We start from the raw sequence: 26,258 nt of genomic DNA on the forward strand, positions 1-26,258 counted from the left end.
GGGGGACTTTAGGATCTTTCAGGGTGGATGAATTAAGATGGGCCGAACGGCTTTTCCTTATCTGTAACGATCTTGTGATGATTACAGCAACACTCGACTACATCAGAAGGGCTATGCCTCTGTTCTCCCTCATCACACCGTTCTATACAGGTACAGTACGGTGCTATTTTCAGCTTTTAACACCAACAAATGGGTGTGCAATTTTGCCAGAGTAAAGTATGGGAGGAGCATGTAACTGCTGATAATTTGCACTTAAAAATAAAACTTACATTTATTTTTATATGTTTATTAGTAACCTTACAAAACCAGTCACTGAGTCCTACATTTGTATTGGAAAATATAGAATCTTGGCAGTGACAATCCTATTGACCATCTGCTCGAAATGAACTTGTTTCCCGATGTCAGGTCCTGCTAAGAGCAGGTGCCTGAGTGAGGTAAGTGGTGTGTAATGGCCTGTAAAAAAAAAAGAAAATTGACTGTGACTATCTGTTGAATACAGTCAGCTAGGGCAGGATAAGCAAAGAGAAGGGTTTTCGTCCCTGATGCAAGGTGCGATGAAAACCACACAGGTTGGATAATGAGCTCAGCCTGTCTGATTCAACGAGCCAAGTGAGATGGTGCTTGATGGTTAGTGCTGAAGTGGGTTTTAACACACAACCCGAGCCATGTCATACTTTACTGTCTGCAGCATCAGAGTCAGTTGGACGGTGATTCTGCTGTTGGTATATTTTGTTTACTTGTTCCTGGGAGCTGCGGTATTCCAAGTGTTGGAGAAGCAGGCAGAGGCACACACTCGGAATAACTTCCAACTGGCAAAGCTCAAATTCCTTACAAACTACAGCTGTCTGGATGGACCAGCTCTGGAGAGGTTTGTGCAGGTAAGCAGAAAAATACTGATGGGAGTAGGGGGGGGGGGCGGGGGTAGGGGGGCGAGCCAAGGTTGGGGGGGAGGAAACCTGTTGACTTTAAGAATAATTCAAAGCACAAGACCGTAAGAAACTGAGTGATACTTGAATGGGATTAGTACAATTCAGTGAGATTAGATTAAACGAAGACCAGAGAAGTTCTGACTAAAGGACGAGATTAATGTAGGAGGTAAAGCATTTACAAGGTACCATACTAACTAGTATACTTCTGGTGTTAAAAGGTTATTCCAAAGGGCTTGTCAGTCATACAATGTACGCCCACGCTTTCAGTGCAGATGCACTTTGATGATGAAAATTCTGAGCGTACCCAAGGATTGTGCCTGTTAACCAGCGCTGAGTTTTCTAGTTTTTGGTGTATTAAAACAAAGCGAATGTATAGTCGCGTCCCTGCTGAGTTTTTCCAGTAACACAGACAGAGCAAAGTACCATAATATTAACTTTTGCACCGGTGAGAATCCGGTTTATGACGAGGTTCATAGTTCTCATAGCAGCATGATGTAATGTGACCCCATTGAATCCAGAGTTAAATCTCCATGACGTTATGTGCCAACACCAGCAAAATGTGATTTCTTATTTCTCCTTTTTTTCTCATCTGGCGGTACAAATTCCTGGCCGAGGGACAGTTCCGTGAGCAATGAACTGTTTCCCTGTCCAACCATGGTGGGGGGGGTGGGGGGGGAGATGGAGGGAGCAGGGGAGGGGGAGAATCATTGCAAAGACTAAACCTCTCCCTACCCGATGTTCATGTACACGCATGCTTTGCAGCAGAGGTGGGGGGGGGGGGGTAGTAATCAGGATCGGGAACCCTGGCTGATTATTCTACCCTTCTTAGCCAAGGGTCACTGTGCCCAATTGTAATTCCCCTACTGACACTCTGGCTGAGTTTAGGTAACTCAGCACAGGCTAGGGATTGAACCTGGGACATTGCTGGTCGGTACGGCCCAGTTTCCATACTGGGCAGTGCACAGCCCACCTGAGCTGTGAAGATTGTCTTTGGCAAATTATTATTGATAAGCCGCAAACACCACCAGCAGATGGGCAAATCACTTCAAAGTATTTCCTTTCTCATGCGCTCACTGAAAACCCAACCTAGAGTATCTCTTTAAGCAAACAACACATATCAGACATTTACTTAGGCAAACTCTACTGTACACAAACACTAATTCCTTTCTAAACATGTGAGTCAGGCAGCATGTGACTCTGTCAGCGAAATCTTTGTTTTTTGCTCTCAGTTGCATTGTTGCTGAATGCTTCAGAGGATCTCCTGTTCACTGTGGCGTAAAATGCTTTCCAGGTCCATTTCTGTTGCTGTGTTTATTTTTCAATACACCGTGAGGTTGGGGAGGGAGGAGGGGTGGATACACATTGATTCATTTGGCCCATCTTGTCTGTGCCGGCTCTTTGAAAGAGCTGTCCAATTAGTCCCACTCCCCCGATCTTTCCCCATAGCCCTGCAAATTTTTCCTTTTCAAGTATATATTCATATTCCCGAATTCAGCATAAACTATTAGCAATACAGAAAATCAGTCAGATTTACTTCAGCACACAAGCTGGAGTAGGGAGGGAGGAGGGTCGTGTAGAGTATAAATACCGGCATAGGCCAGTTGGGCCAAATGGGCTGTTTCTGTGCTGTAGTTTTGATGTAACCCAATGTAACAAGCTGATGACACCTTAAGAAAAAGAACTGTCATTTTCACATTGTGACAAAGAGGGAATAGAAGTTTTTTTTAAAGTTTCAAATCTTTTGGGTCCCTGGATGACACTTTGAAGCACAAAGACAGCAGGCCAGGAGCTGTGAGATACAGGATTATCAGCTTCCCATAGCAGAATGGGTAAAGTCTGCAATATTTGAATCTCACTGCACTGCAGTAAAGTCAGCAGTCCGCTGTCCACTGTGGATTTGAACTCTTTGGGGTCTCATTAGGGGTGTTACGACGTTACGTTTGCGCACGGCCTATAAGTAATGACAGGCAGTGTCTGAAAGCCGCTCACCTTGACACTGATGGGAAATGTCCATCAGCAAATGTTAAAGCAAGCAGCAGCCTGATACTATCAATGCATCAAAATCCTGCTGCAAAGAGAATAGGTTCATTACGATGTTCAAAGGCACATTGGCTCCCAATGTCAGTGGCCAGGAGAGCAACTGTGGGCTTCTCAGGATAGAGTTCGATAATGAGTGAAGGAGATAATTGAAATGAAGACAAAACGGAGTGGGAGAGATTGGACAGGGTCTTGAGGAAGCCCTGAGTTAATGGGAAAATAAGAAAGACTTGCATTTATATAGCGCCTCCCATGACCTCAAGAAGTCACAAAGCCCTTTACACCAATTAAGTACTTTTGAAGTGTAGGTCACCATTGTAATGTAGGAAACACGGCAACCAATTTAAGCACAGCAAGGTCCCACAAGCAGCAATGAGATAAATGACAAGATAATCTGTTTTCGGTGTTGGTTGAGGGATGAATATTGGCCAGGACACCAGGAGAACCCCCCTGCTCTTCATTCAATAGTGCCGTGGGATCTTTTACATCCACCTTGGTTTAACGTCTCATCCGAAAGATTGCACCTCCGACAGTGCAGCACTCCCTCAGTACTGCACTGAAGTGTCAGCCTTGATTATGTGCTTAAGTCTCTGGAGTAGGACTTGAACTCACAACCTTCTGACTCAAAGGCGACGCAACGCCTCGATTTTAAAATTCTCATCCTTGTTTTCAAATCCCTCCACGGCCTCCCCCTCCCTATCTCTGAAACCTCCTCCAGCCCTACAACCCTCCGAGATCTCTGCGCTCCTCCAATTCTGGCCTCTTGCGCATCCCTGATTTTAAATGCTCCACCATTGGCGGCCATGCCTTCAGCTGCCCAGGCCCCAAGCACTGGATTTCCCTCCTTAAACCTCTCTGCCTCTCCACACCTCTCTCCTCCTGTAAGTCGCTCCTTAAAGCCTACCCTTTTGGCCAAGCTTTTGATCACCTGTCCTAATAATCTCCTTATGTGGCTCAGTGTCAAATTTTGTCTGATAACGCTCCTGTGAAGCGCCTTGGGATGTTTTTACTATGTTAAATGCGCTATATAAATGCAAGTTTTTAAAATGCTTTCATCAAAATTTGGGTTCATCATCAGGAACAGGATGTGACTCCAATATGGCTTGGTTTTAAAACAAAATTAAGATGAAAGAACATTAGTGCAAAGCATACCAGTTTTTATTCTTAAATGGAGCTGCGTTCTAATTAAAAACACGAGAACTCAAGAGGTTACTCATCATTATAACTATAGTTTTCAATTACATCTTCACTGTGCAACCATACTTGTAACAGAAACTCCAACAACTCTGTAGTGACACAATGTCTTACGTGATGGTATCAATGTGTATTTTTCTCTTATAAGCCATTCCGATAAGTGAATGTGTACATGCTATGTACATGTTGATGCAGAGTGCAGAGTGCTTTACTCTGCATTCAATGGGAGTGTTTGACACTGTAAATCAGATCAAAAGCATTCAATTCTTCATTACTGATACCCCTCACTTTGATAAGCACACATTTTTTCAAAAAAATACAGAATAAAAATTAGAATTTACAATTTCTTTTGTTACTAAATAGCAATAAATATCAATGTTAATTAACAGGCTTAGTTAGTGTATTGGTGCGGTACCCTAGAGGAGGAATCACACTTAAAGCAATACACTTTAGTGTTGTGCACATTCATAACTCAGCCCAACAAAGAAAAATACAACACAACAAATGGTTCTTGGTCAAGTGAATGACATTGACATGCAAGGACATTTGGAATGATCAATAGCATCGCAATTAGATTTAAAGTCAGATTACATGGGTTGGTGGACTGGAGAGTCTTTTCCCACCCTTTTCATATGTTCCTTACCCGGTCTGGCCTATATGTGACTCCAGACCCACAGTAATGTGGTTGATTCTTAATTGCCCGCTGAAATGGCCTAGCGAGCCACTCAGTTGTAAAATCTCGCTTAAAAAATCACAATAAGAATAAAACCGGAAGGACCACCCGGCATCGGACCACTAGGCACCGGACACGACAAAGACAAACCAAGCCCAGTCGACCCTGCAAAGTCCTCCTCACCAACATCTGGGGACTTGTGCCAAAATTGGGAGAGCTGTCCCACAGACTAGTCAAGCAACAGATTGACATAGCTATACTCACAGAATCATATCTTTCAGCCAACGTCCCAGACTTTTCCATCACTATCCCTGGGTATGTCCTGTCCCACCAGCAGGACAGACCCACCAGAGGTGGCGGTACAGTGATATACAGTCAGGAGGGAATGGCCTGGGAGTCCTCAACATTGACTCCAGACCCCATGAAATCTCATGGCATCAGGTCAAACATGGGCAAGGAAACCTCCTGCTGATTACCACCTACCGTCCTCCCTCAGCTGATGAATCAGTCCTCCTCCATGTTGAACACCACTTCAAGGAAGCACTGAGGGTAGCAAGGGCACAGAATGTACTCTGGGTGGGGGACTTCAATGTCCATCACCAAGAGTGGCTCAGTACCACCACTAATGACCGAGCTGGCCGAGTCCTAAAGGACATTGCTGCCAGACTGGGCCTGCGGCAGGTGGTGATCGAACCAACACGAGGGAAAAACTTACTTGACCTCGTCCTCACCAATCTACCTGTTGCAGATGCATCTGTCCATGAACGTATTGGTAGGAGTGACCATCGCACAGTCCTCGTGGAGATGAAGTCCTGTCTTCGCACTGAGGACACCATCCAACGTGTTGTGTGGCACTACCGCCGTGCTAAATGGGATAGATTCAGAACAGATCTAGCAGCTCAAAACTGGGTATCCATGAACAGCTGTGGGCCATCAGCAGCAGCAGAATTGTATTCCACCACAATCTGTAACCTCATGGCCCGGCATATTCCTCACTCTACCATTACCAACAAGCCAGGGGATCAACCCTGGTTCAATGAGGAGTTTGGAAGAGCATGCCAGGAGCAGCACCAGGCGTACCTAAAAATGAGGTGCCAACCTGGTGAAGCTACAACTCAGGACAACATGCATGCTAAACAGCGGAAGCAACATGCTATAGACAGAGCTAACCGATTCCACAACCAACGGATCAGATCAAAGCTCTACAGTCCTGCCACATCCAGTCGTGAATGGTGGTGGACAATTAAACAACTAACGGGAGGAGGAGGCTCTGTAAACATCCCCATCCTCAACGATGGCGGAGTCCAGCACGTGAATGCAAAAGACAAGGCTGAAGCGTTTGCAACCATCTTCAGCCAGAAGTGCCGAGTGGATGATCCATCTCAGCCTCCTCCCGATATCCCCACCATCACAAAAGCCAGTCTTCAGCCAATTCAATTCACTCCACGTGATATCAAGAAACGGCTGAATGCACTGGATACAGCAAAGGCTATGGGCCCCGACAACATCCCAGCACTTACTCACCAATAACCTGCTCACTGATGCTCAATTTGGGTTCCGCCAGGACCACTCGGCTCCTGACCTCATTACAGCCTTGGTCCAAACATGGACAAAAGAGCTGAATTCCAGAGGTGAGGTGAGAGTGACTGCCCTTGACATCAAGGCAGCATTTGACCGAGTGTGGCACCAAGGAGCCCTAGTAAAATTGATGTCAATAGGAATCAGGGGGAAAACTCTCCAGTGGTTGGAGTCATACCTAGCACAAAGGAAGATGGTAGTGGTTGTTGGTGGCCAATCATCTCAGCCCCAGGACATTGCTGCAGGAGTTCCTCAGGGCAGTGTCCAAGTCCCAAACATCTTCAGCTGCTTCATCAATGACCTTCCCTCCATCATAAGGTCAGAAATGGGGATGTTCGCTGATGATTGCACAGTGTTCAGTTCCATTCGCAACCCCTCAGATAATGAAGCAGTCCGTGCCTGCATGCAGCAAGACCTGGACAACATCCAGGCTTGGGCTGATAAGTGGCAAGTAACATTCGCGCCAGACAAGTGCCAGGCAATGACCATCTCCAACAAGAGAGAGTCTAACCACCTCCCCATGACATTCAACAGCATTACCATCGCCGAATCCCCCACCATCAACATCCTGGGGGTCACCATTGACCAGAAACTTAACTGGACCAGCCATATAAATACTGTGGCTACAAGAGCAGGCCAGAGGCTGGGTATTCTGCAGCGAGTGACCCACCTCCTGACTCCACAAAGCCTTTCCACCATCTCCAAGGCACAAGTCAGGAGTGTGATGGAATACTCTCCACTTGCCTGGATGAGTGCTGCTCCAACAACACTCAAGAAGCTCAACACCATCCAGGACAAAGCAGCCCGCTTGATTGGCACCCCATCCACCACCCTAAACATTCACTCCCTTCACCACCGGCGCACAGTGGCTGCAGTGTGTACCATCCACAGGATGCACTGCAGCAACTCGCCAAGGCTTCTTCGACAGCACCTCCCAAACCCGCGACCTCTATCATCTAGAAGGACAAGAGCAGCAGGTACATGGGAACACCACCACCTGCACGTTCCTTGCCAAGTCACACACCATCCCAACTTGGAAATATATCGCCATTCCTTCATCGTCGCTGGGTCAAAATCCTGGAACTCCCTTCCTAACAGCACTGTGGGAGAACCTTCACCACATGGACTGCAGCAGTTCAAGAAGGCGGCTCACCACCACCTTCTCAAGGGCAATTAGGGATGGGCAATAAATGCCGGCCTCGCCAGCGACGTCCACATCCCATGAACGAATAAAAAAAAAAGCAAAATTGGAGTGAAAAACAAAGGAGTTGGACCTGAAAATGGCGGATTTCAGAGAGATGAAAGGGAACATAGCCCTGAATAATTTTATGGAAAATTTCACAGATAAAAACAGCAGGCCAGCTGTGTGAGTTGAATAGAATACAGACAATAAACATCCTGATGAGGAGTAAAGGCCAAAGTTTAATGGATGATTGAAGAGATTAGGTCAAAAGTGAAGTCTGTGAAAAAGGCATGCTATAAAGTTAAGAATAGAAATACAGACAAAAATGGGGAGAATTAACAAAAACATAGAAAAGAAGCAATACTGGAGGTTAAAAGAGCTAAGGAAAAATATGGAAAAAAGATTGGTGGTCAACGTAAAGAGTAATAGCAATTGGATAGTCAAAGAAAAGGTGGGACTAATATAGGACAAAGAAGGCTATCTTATTGTAGCGAATCAGAAAAAGTCAAGGAGGCTGCATAAATATTTTACCTTATTTATAGAGGAGGGTGTGGGGATGTCTGCAGGAATACCAGAGGAGAATGTGAAGTATCAACTAATGGATTGTTAATTGTTAAAAATCTCACAAAGAGCACGCACTTCCTATCCACAAACCCTACTTCCTGTTGTCATGATCTTTGGTCACACTTTTGATTCAACATTTACCAATGTAATTTATTAGAAAGAAAGACTTGCATTTATATAGTGCTTTCACAACCTCAGGACTTCCCAAAGCGCTTTACAGCCAATGAAGTACTTTTGAAGTTCAGTCACTGTTGTAATGTGGGAAACGCGGCAGCCAGTTTGCACGCAGCAAGGTCCCACAAATAGCAATGTGATGATGACCATCTAATCTGTTTTTTAGTGATGTTGGTTAAGGGATAAATAACGGACAGACCACATTTGTCAACATTTGCCATTATGTCACCATTTCCCATTCAATTTTGATATGTCAACAGTCACAGTGTAGTTGAAGGTTCTGGCCACAGAAAGTGGCTCTGCGGAGTGAGTTTCTGAAGTCTTTCTTCCAACTCTGTTGCTTTCTTGCTTATAAATTAAACTTATATTCGTCAACCGACTGTGGGCAATACCACAAGCAATTTACTAGTATAAATATTAAAAAGGAAACAAGACTTAAAAACCTTAAGGTGATGTGTCGCCAGGCCCAGATGGCCTATACTGGAGAATACTGAAATAGCAGAGGTACTAATTTCCCCAAATTCTTAAGAAACAGGAATTGTCCTGGGGGTCGGACAAATGTTAAACGGCTGTCCATTAAAAAGATACAGGGACAAACCATGCAAATATAGTCCACTTAGCTTCACATATCACAGCTGAGGAAGGCTAATCGGCCCATCTTAGTTCATCCAAATGGAAAGATCCCCCAGTGCGACATCGAATTATTTCTTAAATGATTCATGCTTTTTGCCTCCACTAATCTATCTGGAACTCCATTCCATGCATTGATTATTCATTCTATGAAGAACTTCCTGACCTTAGACCTAAATTTATCTTTTAGTAGTTGGAACCTGCCTATCCTTATCCTATTCTCCCAATTTAATTTCAATTAATTTTCTGGATTTACTTTTCCATACTGTTTACTATTGTATATATCTCTATAAGGTCATATTTCAAGGCTGAAACGCACAGTTTCTCCAGTTTTTGCCCACAGCTCAGACCTCTAACATTAGGGATGAGCTTCACGGACTTCCCTGTACTGCCTCCAGCATTTGCCTATCTCCCCTGTGTCTTGGTGGCCAGAATGGACAGACTACTCCAGCTATGGTCAGGTCAGAGCACAACAGTTTGATCATGACTTCCTCTGACTTATATTCTTCTGTTTTCAAGATTCTATTGCCTTTATTGATTGCAGCTCTGCGTTGGTTGGACATGTTGAGTGTTGAGTCTAACAAGACTCTTAGGTCACTTTCAATTTCACCTGTAATTATTTTGCCACCATTCCTGAAGTATGCGTGCTACCTTTTTTACTTCTTGTGTGCAATAAGGAAAGACCATGTATTCATTAAGCACCTTTCACATCCTCAGGATGTCCCAAAGCCCTTCACAGCTAATGAAGTATTTTGAAGTTTAGTTGCTATTGTAATGTAGGCAGATGCAGCAGACAATTTGTACACAGCAAGGTCCCACAAACAGCAGTGAGATAAATGATCAGATAATCTGTCTTTAATGGTGTTGGTGTCTTTACTGGAAGAATTCCCCTCCTCTTTAAACTGTGCCATAATAAGGCTAATTATATATGTTTCTGTCGAGGAAACAAGATCAATGGGCTGAATGGCCTTTTCTTCATCCATAGTCCGTAGCTGCTTTAACAATTAACATAGCCCTAGAATGTTTCTTCAATAACATTCTTGAAATGTACACTTAAAATAACTGAAGATGTATTTGTCTCCCAACGCAATTAGCTTTTCTACAGCTGGTCAAGTTTGCAGTTAGCTTTGGAAAGGTGGTATTAACTTTTTTCTCTCATTTATTTAAGATTATTATAAACGCCTGGGAGAAAGGTGTAAACCCTACAGGAAACTCCACCAACCCAAGCAACTGGGACTTCAGTAGTTCCTTTTTCTTTGCAGGAACTGTGGTGACTACAATAGGTAAAGAGTTACATTTAAACGCCTTATCTTTAAATTGATTTTTGCAATTTCTCCCTCACTGCTCTGGTTTTCTACCTTTTGCCTCCATTTATTCCTGGTATGGATTACTTGACAGAAGCACGACTGACTATCTTATAAACCGGTAACATATTGCCGACCGTCTTCACTCTGTAGTTTTCAACTTCAGAAAGTTGCCGGGGAGCCTCACCAGGTGAAAGTCCATATTAGAAATTTCAGGTGTGCCTCACACACGATTTCTTGACTGTTCATTTAAATGGTTGGAAAATCGTGCACGGTGAGTTCTCTTGATGTGCTTCCACTGGGCGATGCTTTGTGTTAGTGGTGAAAAGTCTGAAAATTACCCCGTATTTCTTTTCCAATAATTTGGACTGACACCAGCTATTTCCCCTTATCAAGTGCTCATGAATGGAACATTTCTCCACATTTTGTATTCAGAGGCAGCATCGAACACTCTAGGATCAGTTACAGTGCAGGCCAACTTTGTAGTGAAGCTACTTCTTCTCGGCTCAACAAGTTATCTTAGGCCCAACCTCAGAAGAGCATCCCACTTAACCACAGTCACATTTCCATTTCCCACACCTGTTACCTTTGTGGTTTCTCTAAGTGAGACTGATATCTCGGACTATATTTTCTGTGACCCTGTGCCCCATATATTGGTCTCCATTATTTGCTCTTACTTCAGTATATATGTGAAATTCAAGAGAAACAGACTCCAATTTTTCTTCCTGCAGGTTTTGGTAATCTGTCTCCCAGCACTGTCGGAGGACAGGTTTTCTGCGTGCTCTATGCGTTATTTGGAGTCCCTCTGAACCTAACCTTTCTGAACCACCTCGGGAGAAGTCTGAATGCCCACTTGAAGAGGCTGGAGAGAAACACTCAGAAACCAGGCAGCCATAGGGTAAGCTTCAGATCCAGACAGCCGATAGGAGCCTCTCGTGAAGGAAGGTTTGATCACTACAAACACCTTGATCTGTGGCCATGTCGGTAATCGGAAGCTCACACTGAACTTATATCAGATAATCACACCCCTCCAGTACAGAAATGTGCATCAGCCATCAGCATGCTGAATGTGTAACCTAGATACATAAAGTGATTACAAAATGAGTGTTCATGGCTGAATAGAATGGGTCAATAAGAATGAATGAGCTATGGGAAGATAATTATTTGAGAGCTGGATGGACTCGGACTGATTAATATTCAGGCCTTTCCTGATGTTACACATTAAACATTAATTTTGAAACCCCTTGCCAGTTTGACTTCACTGAGCCCAGGGATTGCTCTTCTTGTGAGGTACTTAATGTGGGGAGTGTACAGTGGGTGTCAGCACCGCGAGTAATACTTTCGCACATCCCTTAACGTAACGCTTCTTTTCCCTGCTGAAGAATATTAGTGGTAGGGATGGCGAAAATAACAAGAATCGCTGCTGGACAAATTATTAAAAAAACAAGTAAGAGAAAGATTTTGGGCTCAATTTTCCTGGGAAATTGCGGGTGCGTTGGGGGCGGCAGGCTCCGAAAATCAGGGAAATCCGTTTGGGTTCGGAGCCCGGCTCCAACCCGCCAACGTCCGAGTTCCCCACGGATGCACCTGTGTGCACACGGGCGTCCCGAATCCAGAGGTCCCGCCGGCTTTGATGATAGTTAAAGAGCCAAATGTACCTCATTGAGGTACTTAAGGCACTTTACCTGTGACATATTACGTAGTTAGAACAATTTTTAACTGGCCTTTCTTACGGCTTCTGATTCACGTCTGCCAGATCAGGCAAGAAGAAACAAAATAAATTAATAAAAAACCATTGCACAAAGTTAAAACACAAAATCAACCTACCTTTCCACCCTGCTCCGATGTCCAATGTCTCCCTCTCCGATCTCCCCTTCTTCACCCCACCGATGTCCCCCCGAACTCCCCTTCTTCACCCCCCCAATGTCCCCCAATCTTCCCCTTCCCCCCCCCCTCCCAATCTGCCCCTCCTTTCAGAAACGGTAAGGTTTGTTTATTCGGGTTTGCCACGCCCACCTTCACCCCACTCCCGCTGCCAACCCACCACCATTTCAAAATTGAGTCCTTTGTATTTAGTAAATCTAGATTTGAAACTGACCTGGTTCCTTGAGCTGCCCCAATGGTTTAGCTGGTGAACGGTGCTGAGCCATACAGGCCATGAAGGACCCAGGTTTCATCAATGATCTGTTCTCAGTAAACATCTCAGCTAGAGCAGCAGTTAAATGCTACAATTGGCTTCAATGTCCACGGGCTGGGGGGGGGGGGCAAGAATCAGTCAGGGTTCCTTCTCCTGATTGCTATCCATGACCACTGCTGAAAGGTCTACATGGACATCCAGTGAGGCCAGGATCATGCTCAGTTATTATCTCCTGTGGTCAAAGAGCCTCACTGTCTGGGCTCACACATGAAGATTGGCCACTTGGAAGAGGTACCAGAGGGAAGGTGGCGTGATCCACAGCCCGGAGTCAACACCTTCAGGAGAGGAAAGGGAAGAAAATTGGGAACTCTGGGAAAATTGGGGAATCTGGAACTCTCTCCCCCAAAAAGTTGTTAAGGTTGGGGGTCAATTGAAAATTTCAAAACTGAGATTGATAGATTTTTGTTAGGTAAAGGGAACCAAGGTGGGCAAATGGAGTTGAGGTACAGATCTAACAGGCTCGAGGGGCTGAATGGCCTACTCCTGTTCCTATGTTCAATGGAACAAATATTTTAGCAGAAAGTGCCCGGTTTTTACATGTGTTATTGTCTGTCCCTCTGCAGCAGGTGATGAAGATTTTCTCAATGGCATTCTTCTTGATTTTTGGCACTGTGCTGTTTTTGGTGTTCCCGCCTTTGGTCTTCAGTTATGTAGAAGGTTGGACCTACGGCGAAGGCTTTTACTTTGCCTTCATTACCCTCAGCACCATCGGATTTGGAGATTATGTTGTAGGTATGACTTGAGTGACTCAGTAATCCAATGATATATAAGGGGCGTCTGATGGAGAAAACTGCCTGCCTGTAGTAGGACAGATTTCACCAAAACTGACCAGTGTCATCTGCATAGAGCAGCCATGGTGATAATACAGTGCACGGGGCTCTGTGCCTCACTGCTGTATCATAAGGATGTAAGAAAAGGTAGACACAAGGAAATGCCATTTGGCCCATTGATACTGTTCCCTCTAGGACCTCTGGTGCTTACATAATGATCATTACATTCCAAAAGCAAGTCATTGTGTCAAGCATTTTGGGACATTTTGACAAGATAATGCCTATGTAAATCCAAGTATTTCCTTATTCCATTAACACTCCCATCATTGCATCTAATTGTATTTTGCATATCTCAATGTTTGATTCTATTATTTTGCTTAGTAGATTATTTCAAACATTTATCTTTTTATTTTTGATATCTGTTACAAATTTATTTTCGATATTTCCATTTATGTCCTCTGGTTTTACTTTCTTGGCTTATATTTTGAAGTAATAGTCTGGATTTATCTCGTATTTATATAACGGCACAGTTTCTAAGCAATGCCAAAATATTCATCATGCTATCAATAATGTGAGCATTAGTAACAGAGCAAATAAGATTTCCCAGCAGATGTATGTCAGTTTGAAAAAATTATGGCAGTGCTGTACTTGACAAAGTTTGGAATATGGTAAAAGAAAAACTTGCATTTATAAAGAAAGAACTTGCATTTATGTAGTACTTTCACATCCTTAGGACACTCCAAGGCACTTCAGTGACAATTAACTGCTTTTGAAATGTGGTCACTGTTGCGATGTAGGCAAACATAGCAGTCATTTTGTGCACAGCAAGGTCCCATATACAGCAATGAGCTGAACGATAGTTAATCTGGTGGTGTTGATGGAGGGAGAAATTTTGGCCATGACACCGGGAGGACTCATTTCTTCTCATGTACTTGTGTCCTCTAGTCCTGTGCTCACTGTCCAAGTTAAATGGCTTGCTTACGTCAGCCTCACCCGTACCTTTTAGTATTTTAAAGACCTCAATCCTCTTCTCTCTATTGAAAATAAGTTTGTCCCTTGCCCCTTCAATGACTATTATTAATAATAATGACTTTACCAAGACTGAATTACCATTTCCTGTGATGAAAGCAGAAAATGTTGGAAATACACAGCAGGCCTGTAAAGAGAAAAGACATATTAATGGTTCAGGAACTGAACCCTCATCAGAGCAGTGCTGAAGAATGGTCAACACCTGAAGCCTTAACCTATATTTTCCCTTTAGAGGTGCTCTACGTTTGCACCATTTCCTTTTCTTTATTTCCGTTATGCGTGTCACTAATAATTGCAGTCTTCTCATTGCAGGCACAGATCCTGACAAGCACTACATCTCCATCTACAGAAGCCTGGCCGGTGTCTGGATTGTGGTTGGCCTGGCCTGGCTGGCCCTGCTCTTTAACCTGGGGGGTGGCGTGATGGAAAGGATCTTCCAGCTGAAGTGGCAAAGGAAAAAATCAAAGAAGGAGGATAAGCACAGTCCTAAGCAGGATGATGGTTGTGCCTAGTTTCATGGTGCTTAATCTCCCATTTGACTACCTCATTTCACTCATCCTCTCCCATCCCATTTAGATTTTATTTCCCCCCCCCACCCTCAGTGCTTATGCTCACGTTTTCTTTATTTTCCTGGCACGGTGTTTTTCTTTGTGATTTTGTGGTTTGTCGTTAGTGCTGTGGAATGGAACATTTTCCCAGTGTCAGCGTTAAGCACTTTCAGTTCAGGTGGAGCATGGGTTCGATGCAAAGTGAAGGAGCCTCTACACTGCCTGAACAATGTGCCTCAGTCCCAACCTCAGATGAGCTCCCTATACTGCACCAGTGTGACATTTTTCTCCCCAATTCCCGCACTGGTCATCCTGTGGCCTCTCTGATGAGACTGCCAATTCAGTGAAAAATTAGGGGCGCTTTTACTCTGCGGGCCCAAAGGATCACCTGAACCCAGCTTGAGACTAGGCCAACTCGTTTCACAAGGGCCCCTTCGTCCCATCAGTTTGGGTTGGATTTGGGTCCAAGTCCCAGAGGTGAAAGGTCAGTGTCTAAGCGACTGCACCCTCCAGTTTCCTTTTAGTGAAATATTTTACTTGTTTTTTGCTCTCTCTCAGCTTCTTTGTCCTGCCCATCGTAAACTGGCCGCGAGGTGAAAAGTGACCACCTCTTAGATGAGTGAAACTCCCTAACGGACTCCTAAGGGTGTGCGAAAAGGTGACTCCCGCTTGAGTAATTTTTCCCTTCCTGTCTGGTGAGAAAGCACCTGACCTGTACTTGACATCTTTTCATGATGATACAGCTAAAGACAGTGTGGGTCAATGGCAGATAAGAACACTTCGTGACACGATATTCACGGGGAAGCGGGGAGGGAATGGGGGAGGCTGAAAGCAGCTGGGGGAATGTGTTGAGGCCAGAGGCTGGGGACCCTTCGGGATGGTCCCCAGCAATCGGGAGGTGAGCAGGCCAGGCTTGGGGTGGGGGGGGGGGGGGGGGAGTGGCCAATCGCGGCAGGGGCTAGAGAGAGGCCGTGATCGGCAGAAGGGAGGCCGAAGGCTACCTTGAGGGCCTGGGGGGAGCACTGCTTCTCCTCCTGGCCCACAAGGAGTGCTGTAAAAAGCATTTACCTTCTGAAGCCGATAGCTCCCGCCTCCCTTTTACTGCCGGGTTTCCCGAGCAGTTAAATTGATTTCAGGTTCCCAATTGCACTGTGGGTGCCTGATTTAAATATGTTAATTAAGTCTCGTGCCTCTCCAAGACGGGACACTCACCGCCTTGTTACCCGCTGCCATAAAAATGGCGGCAGGCGCATACGCGTCGGGTTGGGGTCGCTTTTAGCGTTTTTTTCAGGTTTAACCCCCCCCCCCCCCCACTTCCGACCTCCTCCCGCCCATCGTGCGGGGGTTAATATTGAGGCCTATGTGTTGGGGCTCCACAGTATACTTCACCATCACTGCCCCTATACTCTACAGAAGAATTTTTAGGAACAGGAGGAAGCTATTCTACCTAACAAGCCCATCTCATTTTGCTAGATCTCAAACATAGCCACCTGTCGTCTCATCATATTTTTAAAAAATTTGTTTGAAGGATGTGGGCGATACTGGCAAGGCCGCATTCATTGCCCAACCCTAGTTTCCCTGAGAAGGTGGTGGGCCTCGTCCTTGAATCGCTGCTAGTGCTCCGCAGCACTTGTTTTCCACCTGAATGGCTTGCTGGGCCACTCCAAAGGCATTAAGAATCAGCCACGTATTGTGGGACTGGGGTCACGTGTAGGACAGTAAAGCATGTTTCCTTATACTAGCCTATAAGTTACCAGATTTATTGAATTCACTTTCAGAATTTGCCCTCACAACCTCTGCACTGCTAGGCCCAGGACCGTTACCACTACCCACTAAACCACAGCTATCGATCCTTACTCATTCAAGAAATGCCTCTTGAACCCATTTAAACTATCTATTTGAATAGCCTTCCTTGGTAACTTATTCCACAAGTATATTACGCTTTGGGAGTAAAAAGTTCTTCTTTGATTTCCCTTCTTCATAACTTTTAACTTCTGCCCTCTGGTATTTCAACCTTTTTAAAATCCTTTTCAGTTTCTGTTAACTGTAACTTCACAGTTCATTTTTCATGACGTCCCTTTCGCTCTTGCACCTTCTGCGTCTCATTGAATGAACGGTTCTCAGAATTACCCGTAGGAAGTACCCTTGAGCTAACAGACAAGTATAGAATTTTGACTCAGCCCAGTGGTTCTAAAAAAGGACACCAGCAAATTAAAACTTTCCCGTTGCACATCGCCAGTGATATCCACCATGGGAAGGACTATTTTGAGGGTATAAAATCCGCTTTATTTTGTCCCAGGCCCCCACTTAGTCTACACAGACCACACAACAATCGCAGTAAAAAGGCCTAACGGAATGTTGTTTCAGTTGGCTGCTGAGAGATGCTTGAATGTGGTCTGAAGAGAGGAGAGAACCTTCCCTTTTCATCAGCTCCTCCCTGTGGGGAGATGGCCTATCTCTGCTCGGTACTCCCCCCAAACAATGCATCGAAGATCGGGAGCTCAGCAGAGTGGGGGAGGGGAGGGGAGGGGGGGTGAGACTTGTAGCCTGCCACCCTCTTCACACCATAAGTTGGTGCACAGGTGGTGGGGATTACATTTCAACACTTTGTTACAAAAAGAAAATTAAAATGATGCTAACTGATTAAAATGCTTTCTACATTAGATCAATTTTTTGGTACATATTATTCGGAATGCTATCAGTTAGGAACAAGCCCGTAACAAAAGTAGCCGTGCTCTTGTGATGTTATTGCCCCTGTCGTACCTGTCTAGAATGTCTTTTACCTGCCACACTTCAGGCATCATAGTTGGGCGTCATATTTTTCCACATGCAAATTTTGTGTCACACCCACACCTGACTGGCTCAAAATTTCACATTCACAAAACAGTGACAGTTGAACATGTACGGAATGCACCAGTCATTAAAGGAGAAGAAACACTGACTTGCCCTTGAACTGGCAGAGAAAGGTATCCCGTTAATGAGGGCATTGTTAACACAGCCCTTAACTTCCCACAGAATGCTTTCACTAAATCTAGTCCAGTACCAAAATTTGAATGACGTAGATAGTTTCTTTTGGAACCAGCATAAGTGGGACAAAGATATCTGGGCCAAAAGACTTGTCCCATCACTTATCAGTAAAGCACTCACTGTATTTTCTCATTTGGATCCAATGGGCAATGCAAGAGATGAAACTGTACCACATGCTCTTCTTACTACTTGTCACATCATGCTTATAATATTTAGGGAAAATATGAAGACGCTGCAGAAAGCTTTGTATGACACCTACTTAACCTTAGAGCTGGAGGAAATTGTGGTCAGATGGAGAGAATGTAACAGATTCTAAGTGAATTAATATTAAGGGATCGGTTTCTGAAAGAAAAGAACTTGCATTCACATAATGCCTTTCATGTTCTCAGGACTTCCCAAAGAGCTTCACAACCAATGAATTATTGTTGAAGTGTAGTCACTGTTGTTAAGTAAAAGCTAAGTTGAGGCTAAATCAATTGAGAATTTCAAGACTAAGGTTGATAGATTTTTGTTAGGTAAGGGCATCAAGGGATATAGAACCAAGGCGGGTAGATGGAGTTAAGATACAGATCAGGCATGATCTAATTGAATGGCGGAACAGGCTCGAGGGGTGGAATGGCCTACTCCTGTTCCTATGTTCCTAAGCAGGCAAAGCAGTTCTAGGTAATCTCAGAGTATGGTAGTTTGACCAGGAGTGCAGGATATTGAAGCAGTGAGTTAAACAAGCCAATCATTTTGTGGCCTTGTGAAGTGTTAGGAAGTCGGAGACCTTGTGTCATTGATCCGATGAGCTGTTTGCTGAGCCTGCTGATCAGCCCTTGCACGGTGAGCCTGTCTTTGTAAAGCCAAGCAGAGCACAGAAGGGCGATGCAGGAGCGATTCGTGTTTTAAATGTGACAGAGTGGGTGGCAAAGCCAACAACTGCTCGTCTTTAAGGTGATCTGCAGCGCAGTGGGTGGAGCTCAGCTGAGCACATCTATAAGATGTGAGACTGCTGGTCGTGTGGGACTGGGGTTAACTGACCCACCTGAGGGATTGGGCGAGAGGCAAGCTGAGAGAAGGAAAAGATGTCACGATTCTTTCCTCCGGTCACGGTGAACATGGAGTCAAATCAAGGAGATGTTCTCTTGCACTAGAGCAAACGCATCTCCGGCAGTGACAGATGTACCCACGGCCAGGGTATGGCCGCAGTGTCCTACCTGGACAGAAGTGAAAGAAGCCGGCCATTCAGCAACTGTACCATTCAAGGTTTAGATTCAGAATGATGAAGGTAATTACAGCTGAACAATTCTACAGAGGACAGAAGGCTGGAGCGGCAAAAGGGGCATACAATCGTTGTTAGCCCAGCGCAGTCAGCAGCAGTGGGTACTGATGGCAATGGTGCAGGCTCATCGGCCTCCCCTACTTGATGTCCAGTTATGATGCTCAGTGTGAGTGTGTGAGGCTTGCGACTTGATATCCTGTTTGACATCTCAGCTAACGAGGCCTCACCTTAGTTTAGCATCGGTATGAAATGGTCTCTGCTTCAAACAGGACCTTTGGGTCTAGATTTTCTTCAGGTTTGTCTCCCGTTTTCAGTTGGGTTTGGGGCAGCTGGAAGAGGAAAATGGGATGGCGAGGTAAATCGACTGAATCCATGTCCCTAACAATCCCTGTAAAAATGTTCCTCCCGAGGTAAGCTTGAGAACAATAACTATCTGTGCGCTGTAAGGAACTTCCATTAAAGTGGTGCTGTAATGTCCGAGGTCCAAATCCACTCTGGTGCCATCTAGAACTCTGCCATTGCTGAGGACACCAGTATAAAAGTGTTCTGCGTTGCTAGGCGGCTGCAGATAGGCGCGTGTTTTTAAAGAGTACCCTTGTGAGGGGATTGCCCTCGATGTAACTTTGCTTGTGATTAATTTTTTAATTGCTTTTTTTTCTATCTAAACCTTGCCGATAAGTTCCACGTTGCTCCTTTTTTTTGGCGGGGGGAGGGGAGGTTCCTTTTCTCACACCAGTAGGCATTCACCTCAGCAGGCATCGTACTTTCCCTCACGGGTTCGCCTCTGCCTGTGACGTGACGAGGAAAAGAGGAGGATGAGGAAGAGCAACATAGGGAGGCTGGCTGGTCAGGCACCATAGGAGATACCTGGCATCCATCCACAGGCACCCATACACACATATTTACAGACCAAGGTGCGCCTATCTCAACCTCAGCAACAGACAATGAATAAAGGGGCTGCACTTAGAATAATTGAATCATATAGCACAGAAGGAGGCCATTCATGTTGTGCCGACTCTTTCAAAGAGCTATCCAATTAGTCCCACTCCCCTTCTCTTTCCCCATAGCCCTACAAAGTTTTCTTTTTCAAGTAAATATCCAATTCCCTTTTGAAAGTTATTGAATCTGCTTCCACCACCCTTTCAGGCAGTGTATTCCAAATCATGACAAATCGCTGTATAAAAAAATTCTCCTCATCTCCCCTCTGGTTCTTTTGCCAATTATCTTAAATTTATGCCCTCTGGTTACCGACCCTCCTATCACTGGAAACAGTTTCTCCTTATTTACTCTGTCAAAACCATTCATAATTTTGAACACCTCTATCAAATCTCCCCTTAACCACCTCTGCTCTAAGGAGAACAACCCCAGCTTCTCTAGCCTTTCCACGTAACTGAAGTCCCGCATCCCTGGTACCATTCTAGTAAATCTCCTCTGCACCCTATCAAAGACCTTGACATCCTTCCTAAAGTGTGATGCCCAGAATTGGACACAATACTCCAGCTAACCAGTGATTTCCCCTCGCCACCTGACTGCCCTTCTAACTCCTCAGTATCTCGGAATGCTTGACTCCACAGGAAGGAAAAGAATAATAAAAATAAAAGCCTCACAAGTCTCTACACAGTATACAAGTTGTCTCAGGCAACATCGATGGGCAGATCGATACAAACGTAATTTGTACTGGGGAAATATTATGTAAATACTAATGTCACATTGGGGCCAAGTGAAACACAGTTGCCAAGTTAAACTTAATGATCACAGCTCGATAACAAATAATCATGTTACTGTGAAAAGGTTGCTCTACTGGATTGCTGCTGATCTCTGTCTAACTCCCTGAGCCTTGCACTGGATTCTCAATTACACTCTCTGCTCCATCAATTATGTATGAAGAACCCTGAGTGAATCATGGGATTCCATTTCAAAGTGCATTGAGAACTCCTGTCAGAGCAGCTCAACGGGAAAATGCATTATAAAAATGTCAACATTCGCCTGTAGTACCTGTTAATTTCACAATCCTTCCATCTGATTGGTTAAGGAGATACCCAGTTGCTTGCCCTGTTCACTCGGGTCCCAGATGCCCTGTTTCCCTCGCTGCGACGTTATCAGCTCGCACTTTCAGCAAAAACTTTTGAAACCTAAACTTGCAAGGGCAAGTCTAACTAACGGCAGACGCCATTAGATGCCCTGCCGCAGCAAAACCTGGGGCATTATGTATTAAAATCACAAAGTCGCAACATTCCAGTTCAAAATGCTTTGAAGACTCCTATGTCATACTAACCCAATGGGAAAATGGATTATAAAAGTGTCAACATTCACCTACAGTACCTGTAGGTGGAGCTGTGATTGGCCTTTACAATGGTAAATGCCTTTCACATGACATAAATACCAACTCTATCACTGGAACTGCATTTTGTCCTTTAAAGTTACTTTGAGTGTAAGCATGCAGCTCCATTTAGAACCACTGGGTGGCAGTGCAGAGTAAAGGACTATATAAAAAATTAAGGGCCCGATCTTACCAGGGGTGCGGGTTCTTGGCAGGTGGGCAAGCGGGCGCATGGGTAACGCGCCTGGTGAAATTAGTGGGTTTCCCGCGCGATCGCAGCAGGCAACGCACTAATTGGATTCACTTACCTGCTCCTCCGGGTTCCCCGATGCTGATCTGCGCGTCGGGCGGGCTGCGCATGCGCAGTAAGATCTGTCAGCTGGAGGCGCTCTATTTAAAGGGGCAGTCCTCCACTGACAGATGCTGCAACAAATCGCAAAGATGACTGCATGGAGCAGCCCAGGGGGACGGCTGCTCCCAGTTTAATGATCCCTCACCCCAGGTATCAAGACATGGGGTGAGGAGGAGGGGGAGGACAGAGATCTTCCACCCGGCGGGCGGGAGGAAGCGGCCTGCCTCTGCCGCCAGGAAGGCCTGGCTCGAGGTGGCAGAGGGGGTCACCTACGCCACCAACATATCGCCCACCTGCACACAGTGCAGGAGGCGGTCCAATGACCTCAGTAGGTCAGCCACAGTGAGTACACGTAGTCTTTCCCCTACACTCCGTCTGCCACATCACTGCCCCCACCCCACATCTCCTTCGGCACCGCCAACACTACTCTGTCACATCACCCCTCATACCCACTCAAACCTCATCCTCATCTTACCTGCACCTACTCACCTCGCCAGTACTCATCCCGCCACTACCACGCAACCCAATCCTCATATAATCTCATGGCTCTATCCCATACTCACCCTCTCGTGCATCTCTCTCACGGCCAGCCTCACTCAACCTGCCACCACCTGTGCTGCAGCCACAGGGCATGCATCACATATGTGCAGTAGGCAGCATAAGGCAAACGTGTCGTGAGCATGAAGGGGATGCACAAGGGTGTTTGAGGGTTTGTCATGGTTCTTACTTCTATTGAATTTCAGAACAACTCACATCACACATTCTATTGGCACCACTACTGCCATGTCTTCGTGAATCCTGTCCGGTTTGTGCAATAATGCCCGCTCCTGGGTATCACTATGAGGACCCACAACTGATGCCACCCATTGTGTCACTGCAGAGTGGGTGTAGGTGTATTTGCAGGGCTCTTCTGCGCAGACGACTGAGAGACATCGGCGATGTCCCCGGTTGCACCCTGGAAGGATGTGGAGGAGAAGTTCGGGAGAGCAGTGGTGACTTTGACAGCGACAGGTAGGAAGATGGTGCTCGGGCCAGCCAGGAGCAGCTCGGCATGAAAGAGGCTGCAGATGTCCACGACTACATGTCGAGTGACTCTGAGCCTCCATGTGCACTGCTGCTCAGAGAGGTCCAGGAAGCTGAGCCTCAGTCTGTGGACCCTGTGGCGAGGGTAGTGCCCTCTGCGACGCATCTCTCTCTGCGGTAGCCCTCCCTCCTGCTGTACAGGTGGATGTGTCACAGCACTCTGTTGTGGAGCTCCACGTGTCAGAGGTGGACGGCGTGGATGGCGAGGCTGGTGAGGCTGGTGATGCTGTTCGCCCTCCGAGGAGGTCATGACTGCAGCTACGGCGGCCCCCATCCGCAAGATGTACATCTGAGGGGGTCCGCAAGGTAGGTACATGTCTCCGGACCCCGGGGTAAGTGTGCAGGTTGGTGACTTCTTGTCAGGAGGAGGGTGGTGGAGGCCAAACTTTGTCCCAAGTGACAAAGTGGCCTCCTGCAATGGGTGAGGGTCTCCCCCCACCACCTGTCAAATGGACCTTTGCAGCTGCCACAGGCTGACAGCTGCAACACGTCCATTCGATCTGGGAGTGTTTCCCCCAGTGTGGGAAACAGTCCCATGTTGATCCAAAATCCCACATAGTCCCTTAATCAGGTCAGTTAATGACCTGAAATAGCTAAGTAAATACACTCAAGTGGCACCCCGCTGGCTTTAATTGCCTGCGGGATTCCCACCAGCGGGGGCTGCGCGCGCACGCCGGCGCGTCAGCGGGGAACCCGGAAGTGGGCGGGATCGAGGCGGGATCCGTTCGGGATCCTGGATTTCGCTATTTTAAAGGCCCCCCCCCCCCGTCGAGAACGCACCCGATAGCGGGTGCTAAAATCGGGCCCTAAGTCTCGAAACTGCAGCCTTTGTAAACTTCCATCGACCGTGGCTCCCAGTCTGACCCCCTTATCCAAATTCACCCTTTCTTGAAGAAATCCTTCACCATTCCGGAGATGCAGTCCCCGTGAGGAACGCATCCAGTGGGGTCGTTCCTATGGTGACTTAAGTGGGATTGATCAATGAGGAAGAGATGGGCTTGTTGGGCCTAATGGTCCCTGATACTCCTGTTCCTGTTTCTATTTCTGTCGCAGTTGTAATCCAACAACAACAAAACCTTGCAGTCATTTTAGGGCCTTTAATGTAGAAAAAATGTCCCAGGGTGGTTTATGGACCAAAAGAAATCCAGCCTGCGGTTCTCGTGGTTCAACTGAAGTGGCCCAGCATTCCACTCAGTTGTACAATCACTGCTTGAGAAGAAGGCCTGCTACTGGAGCTTTCACTGAGATCAATAGATTTTTGTTAGGTAACGGTATCAAGGGATATGGACCCAAGGCGGGTAAATAGAGTTAAGATACAGATCAGCCATGATCTATTTGAGTGGCGGAGCATGCTGAATGGCCTACTCCTGTTCCTGTATTCCTACCTACTTGGGCCAACTAGGGATGGTAACATCTTGAGAATAATGAAAAAATATGCCTTGAGGACACATAAGTTGACCCCCCTGAAAAAAAAGACCCTGTTGTGTATTTCTGGCCCCCTCAACGTCACTGTGGTTTTCCCTGTATCGCAAGGTTTTCCCTGTAGCCAAAGCACAAAGTGTAGAAATGCGCAGTACGTCTATCAGCATCTGTAAATATGGATTCAGGTGTTTGCTTTTCTGGTGAAGGGTTTGCACCCAAAACGTTAACTTGTCTGTTGTACAAATGCAATCAGAGGGGCAGGACTTTCGACATCAGCAGGGGTGTAAAACTGTTAGACGCCCCATCCGATTGGCCGGTGTATAATGGGCTGCCGATCCGATACCCCCTGTAAAGGGGGTAAGAGAATCGTGAGAGTAAACTAGCAGGGAACATGAAAACTGACTGTGAAAGCTTCTTCATTGTGTGTAGTTTTGGTCTCCTTATCTGAGGAAGGATGTCCTTGCCATGGAGGGAGTGCAACGAAGATTTACCAGACTGATTCCTGGGATGGCAGGACTGACGTATGAGGAGAGATTGGGTCGACTAGGCCAATATTCACTCGAGTTTAGAGGAATGAGAGGTGATCTCATCTAAACATAAAATTCTAACAGGACTAGACAGACTAGATGCAGAGAGGATGTTCCCGATGGCTGGGGAGTCCAGAACCAGGGGTCACAGTCTCAGGATATGGGGTATGAGATTTAGAATCGAGATGAGGAGAAATTTCTTCACTCAGAAGGTGGTGAACCTGTGGAATTCTCTACCACAGAAGGCAGTGGAGGCCAATCATTGGATGTATTCAAGAAGGAGATAGATAAATTTCTTAATGCTAAAGGGATCAAGGGATATGGGGAAAAAGTGGGAACAGGGTACTGAGTTAGACGATCAGCCATGAACATTTTGAATGGTGGAGCAGGCCCGAAGGGCCGAATGGCCTACTCTTGCTCCTATTTTTGATGTTTCTATGTTTCTGTCAGAGTTGAAAGTTCTGCCTGATGTTATGGGCCCGATGTTACCAGGGCTGCGGGTTCTCAGCGGGGAGGCTATCGTGCCCGGCGAAATCAGTCAGCTTCCCGAGCGATCGTAGCATAATTGGATCCACTTACCTGCTCCTCTGGGTTCCCCACTGCTGATCTGCGCGTCGGGCGGGCTGCGCATGCGCAGTAAGGTCTGTCAGCTGGAGGAGCTCTATTTAAAGGGGCAGTCCTCCACTGACAGATGCTGCAACAAACAGAAAAAAATCACAGCATGGAGCAGCCCAGGGGGAAGGCTGCTCCCAGTTTAATGTTGCCTCACTCCAGGTATCAATACATGGGGTGAGGAGGAGGGGGAGGACAGAGATCTTCCCCCCGGCGGGCGGGAGGAAGCGGCCTGCCTCTGCCACCAGGAAGGCCTGGCTCGAGGTGGCAGAGGAGGTCACCTGCACCACCAACATATCGCCCACCTGCATACAGTGCAGGAGGCGCTCCAATGACCTCAGTAGGTCAGCCAAAGTGAGTAAACTTACTCATTCCCCCACACTCCGTCTGCCACATCACCGTCCCCACCCCACATCTCCTTCTGCACTGACAGCACTACTCTGTCACATCACCCCTCATACCCACTCAAACCTCATCCTCATCGTACCTGCACCTACTCACCTCGCCAGTACTCATCCCGCCACTACCACTCAACCCAATCCTCATACAATCTCATGGCTCTATCTCATACTCACCCTCTCGTGCATCTCTTTCACGGCCAGCCTCACTCAACCTGCCACTACCTGTGCTGCAGCCACAGGGCATGCATCACATATGTGCAGTTGGCAGCGTAAGGCAAACGTGTCGTAAGCATGAAGGGGATGCACAAGGGTGTTTGAGGGTTTGTCATGGTTTTTACTTATATTGAATTTCTGACCAACTCACATTACATATTATATTGGCACCACTACTGCCATGTCTTCGTGAATCTTGTCTGGTTTGTGCAATAATGCCCTTTCCT

General features: G+C 46.2%; 1 protein-coding gene across 1 annotated transcript; it reads left to right on the forward strand.

Annotated features, from left to right (window-relative positions):
• Nucleotides 1-665: 665 nt before the first annotated feature.
• Nucleotides 666-14,774, forward strand: kcnk17 (potassium channel, subfamily K, member 17). The gene is made up of 5 exons (XM_067985313.1): nucleotides 666-878; nucleotides 10,131-10,245; nucleotides 10,998-11,164; nucleotides 13,027-13,195; nucleotides 14,575-14,774. Exons 1-5 carry the CDS (start codon nucleotides 666-668, stop codon nucleotides 14,772-14,774), a joined length of 864 nt encoding a protein of 287 aa, XP_067841414.1.
• Nucleotides 14,775-26,258: the final 11,484 nt, after the last annotated feature.

This window comes from Heptranchias perlo, chromosome 5, assembly GCF_035084215.1.
Source record: "Heptranchias perlo isolate sHepPer1 chromosome 5, sHepPer1.hap1, whole genome shotgun sequence".
Classification (NCBI taxonomy): domain Eukaryota; kingdom Metazoa; phylum Chordata; class Chondrichthyes; order Hexanchiformes; family Hexanchidae; genus Heptranchias; species Heptranchias perlo.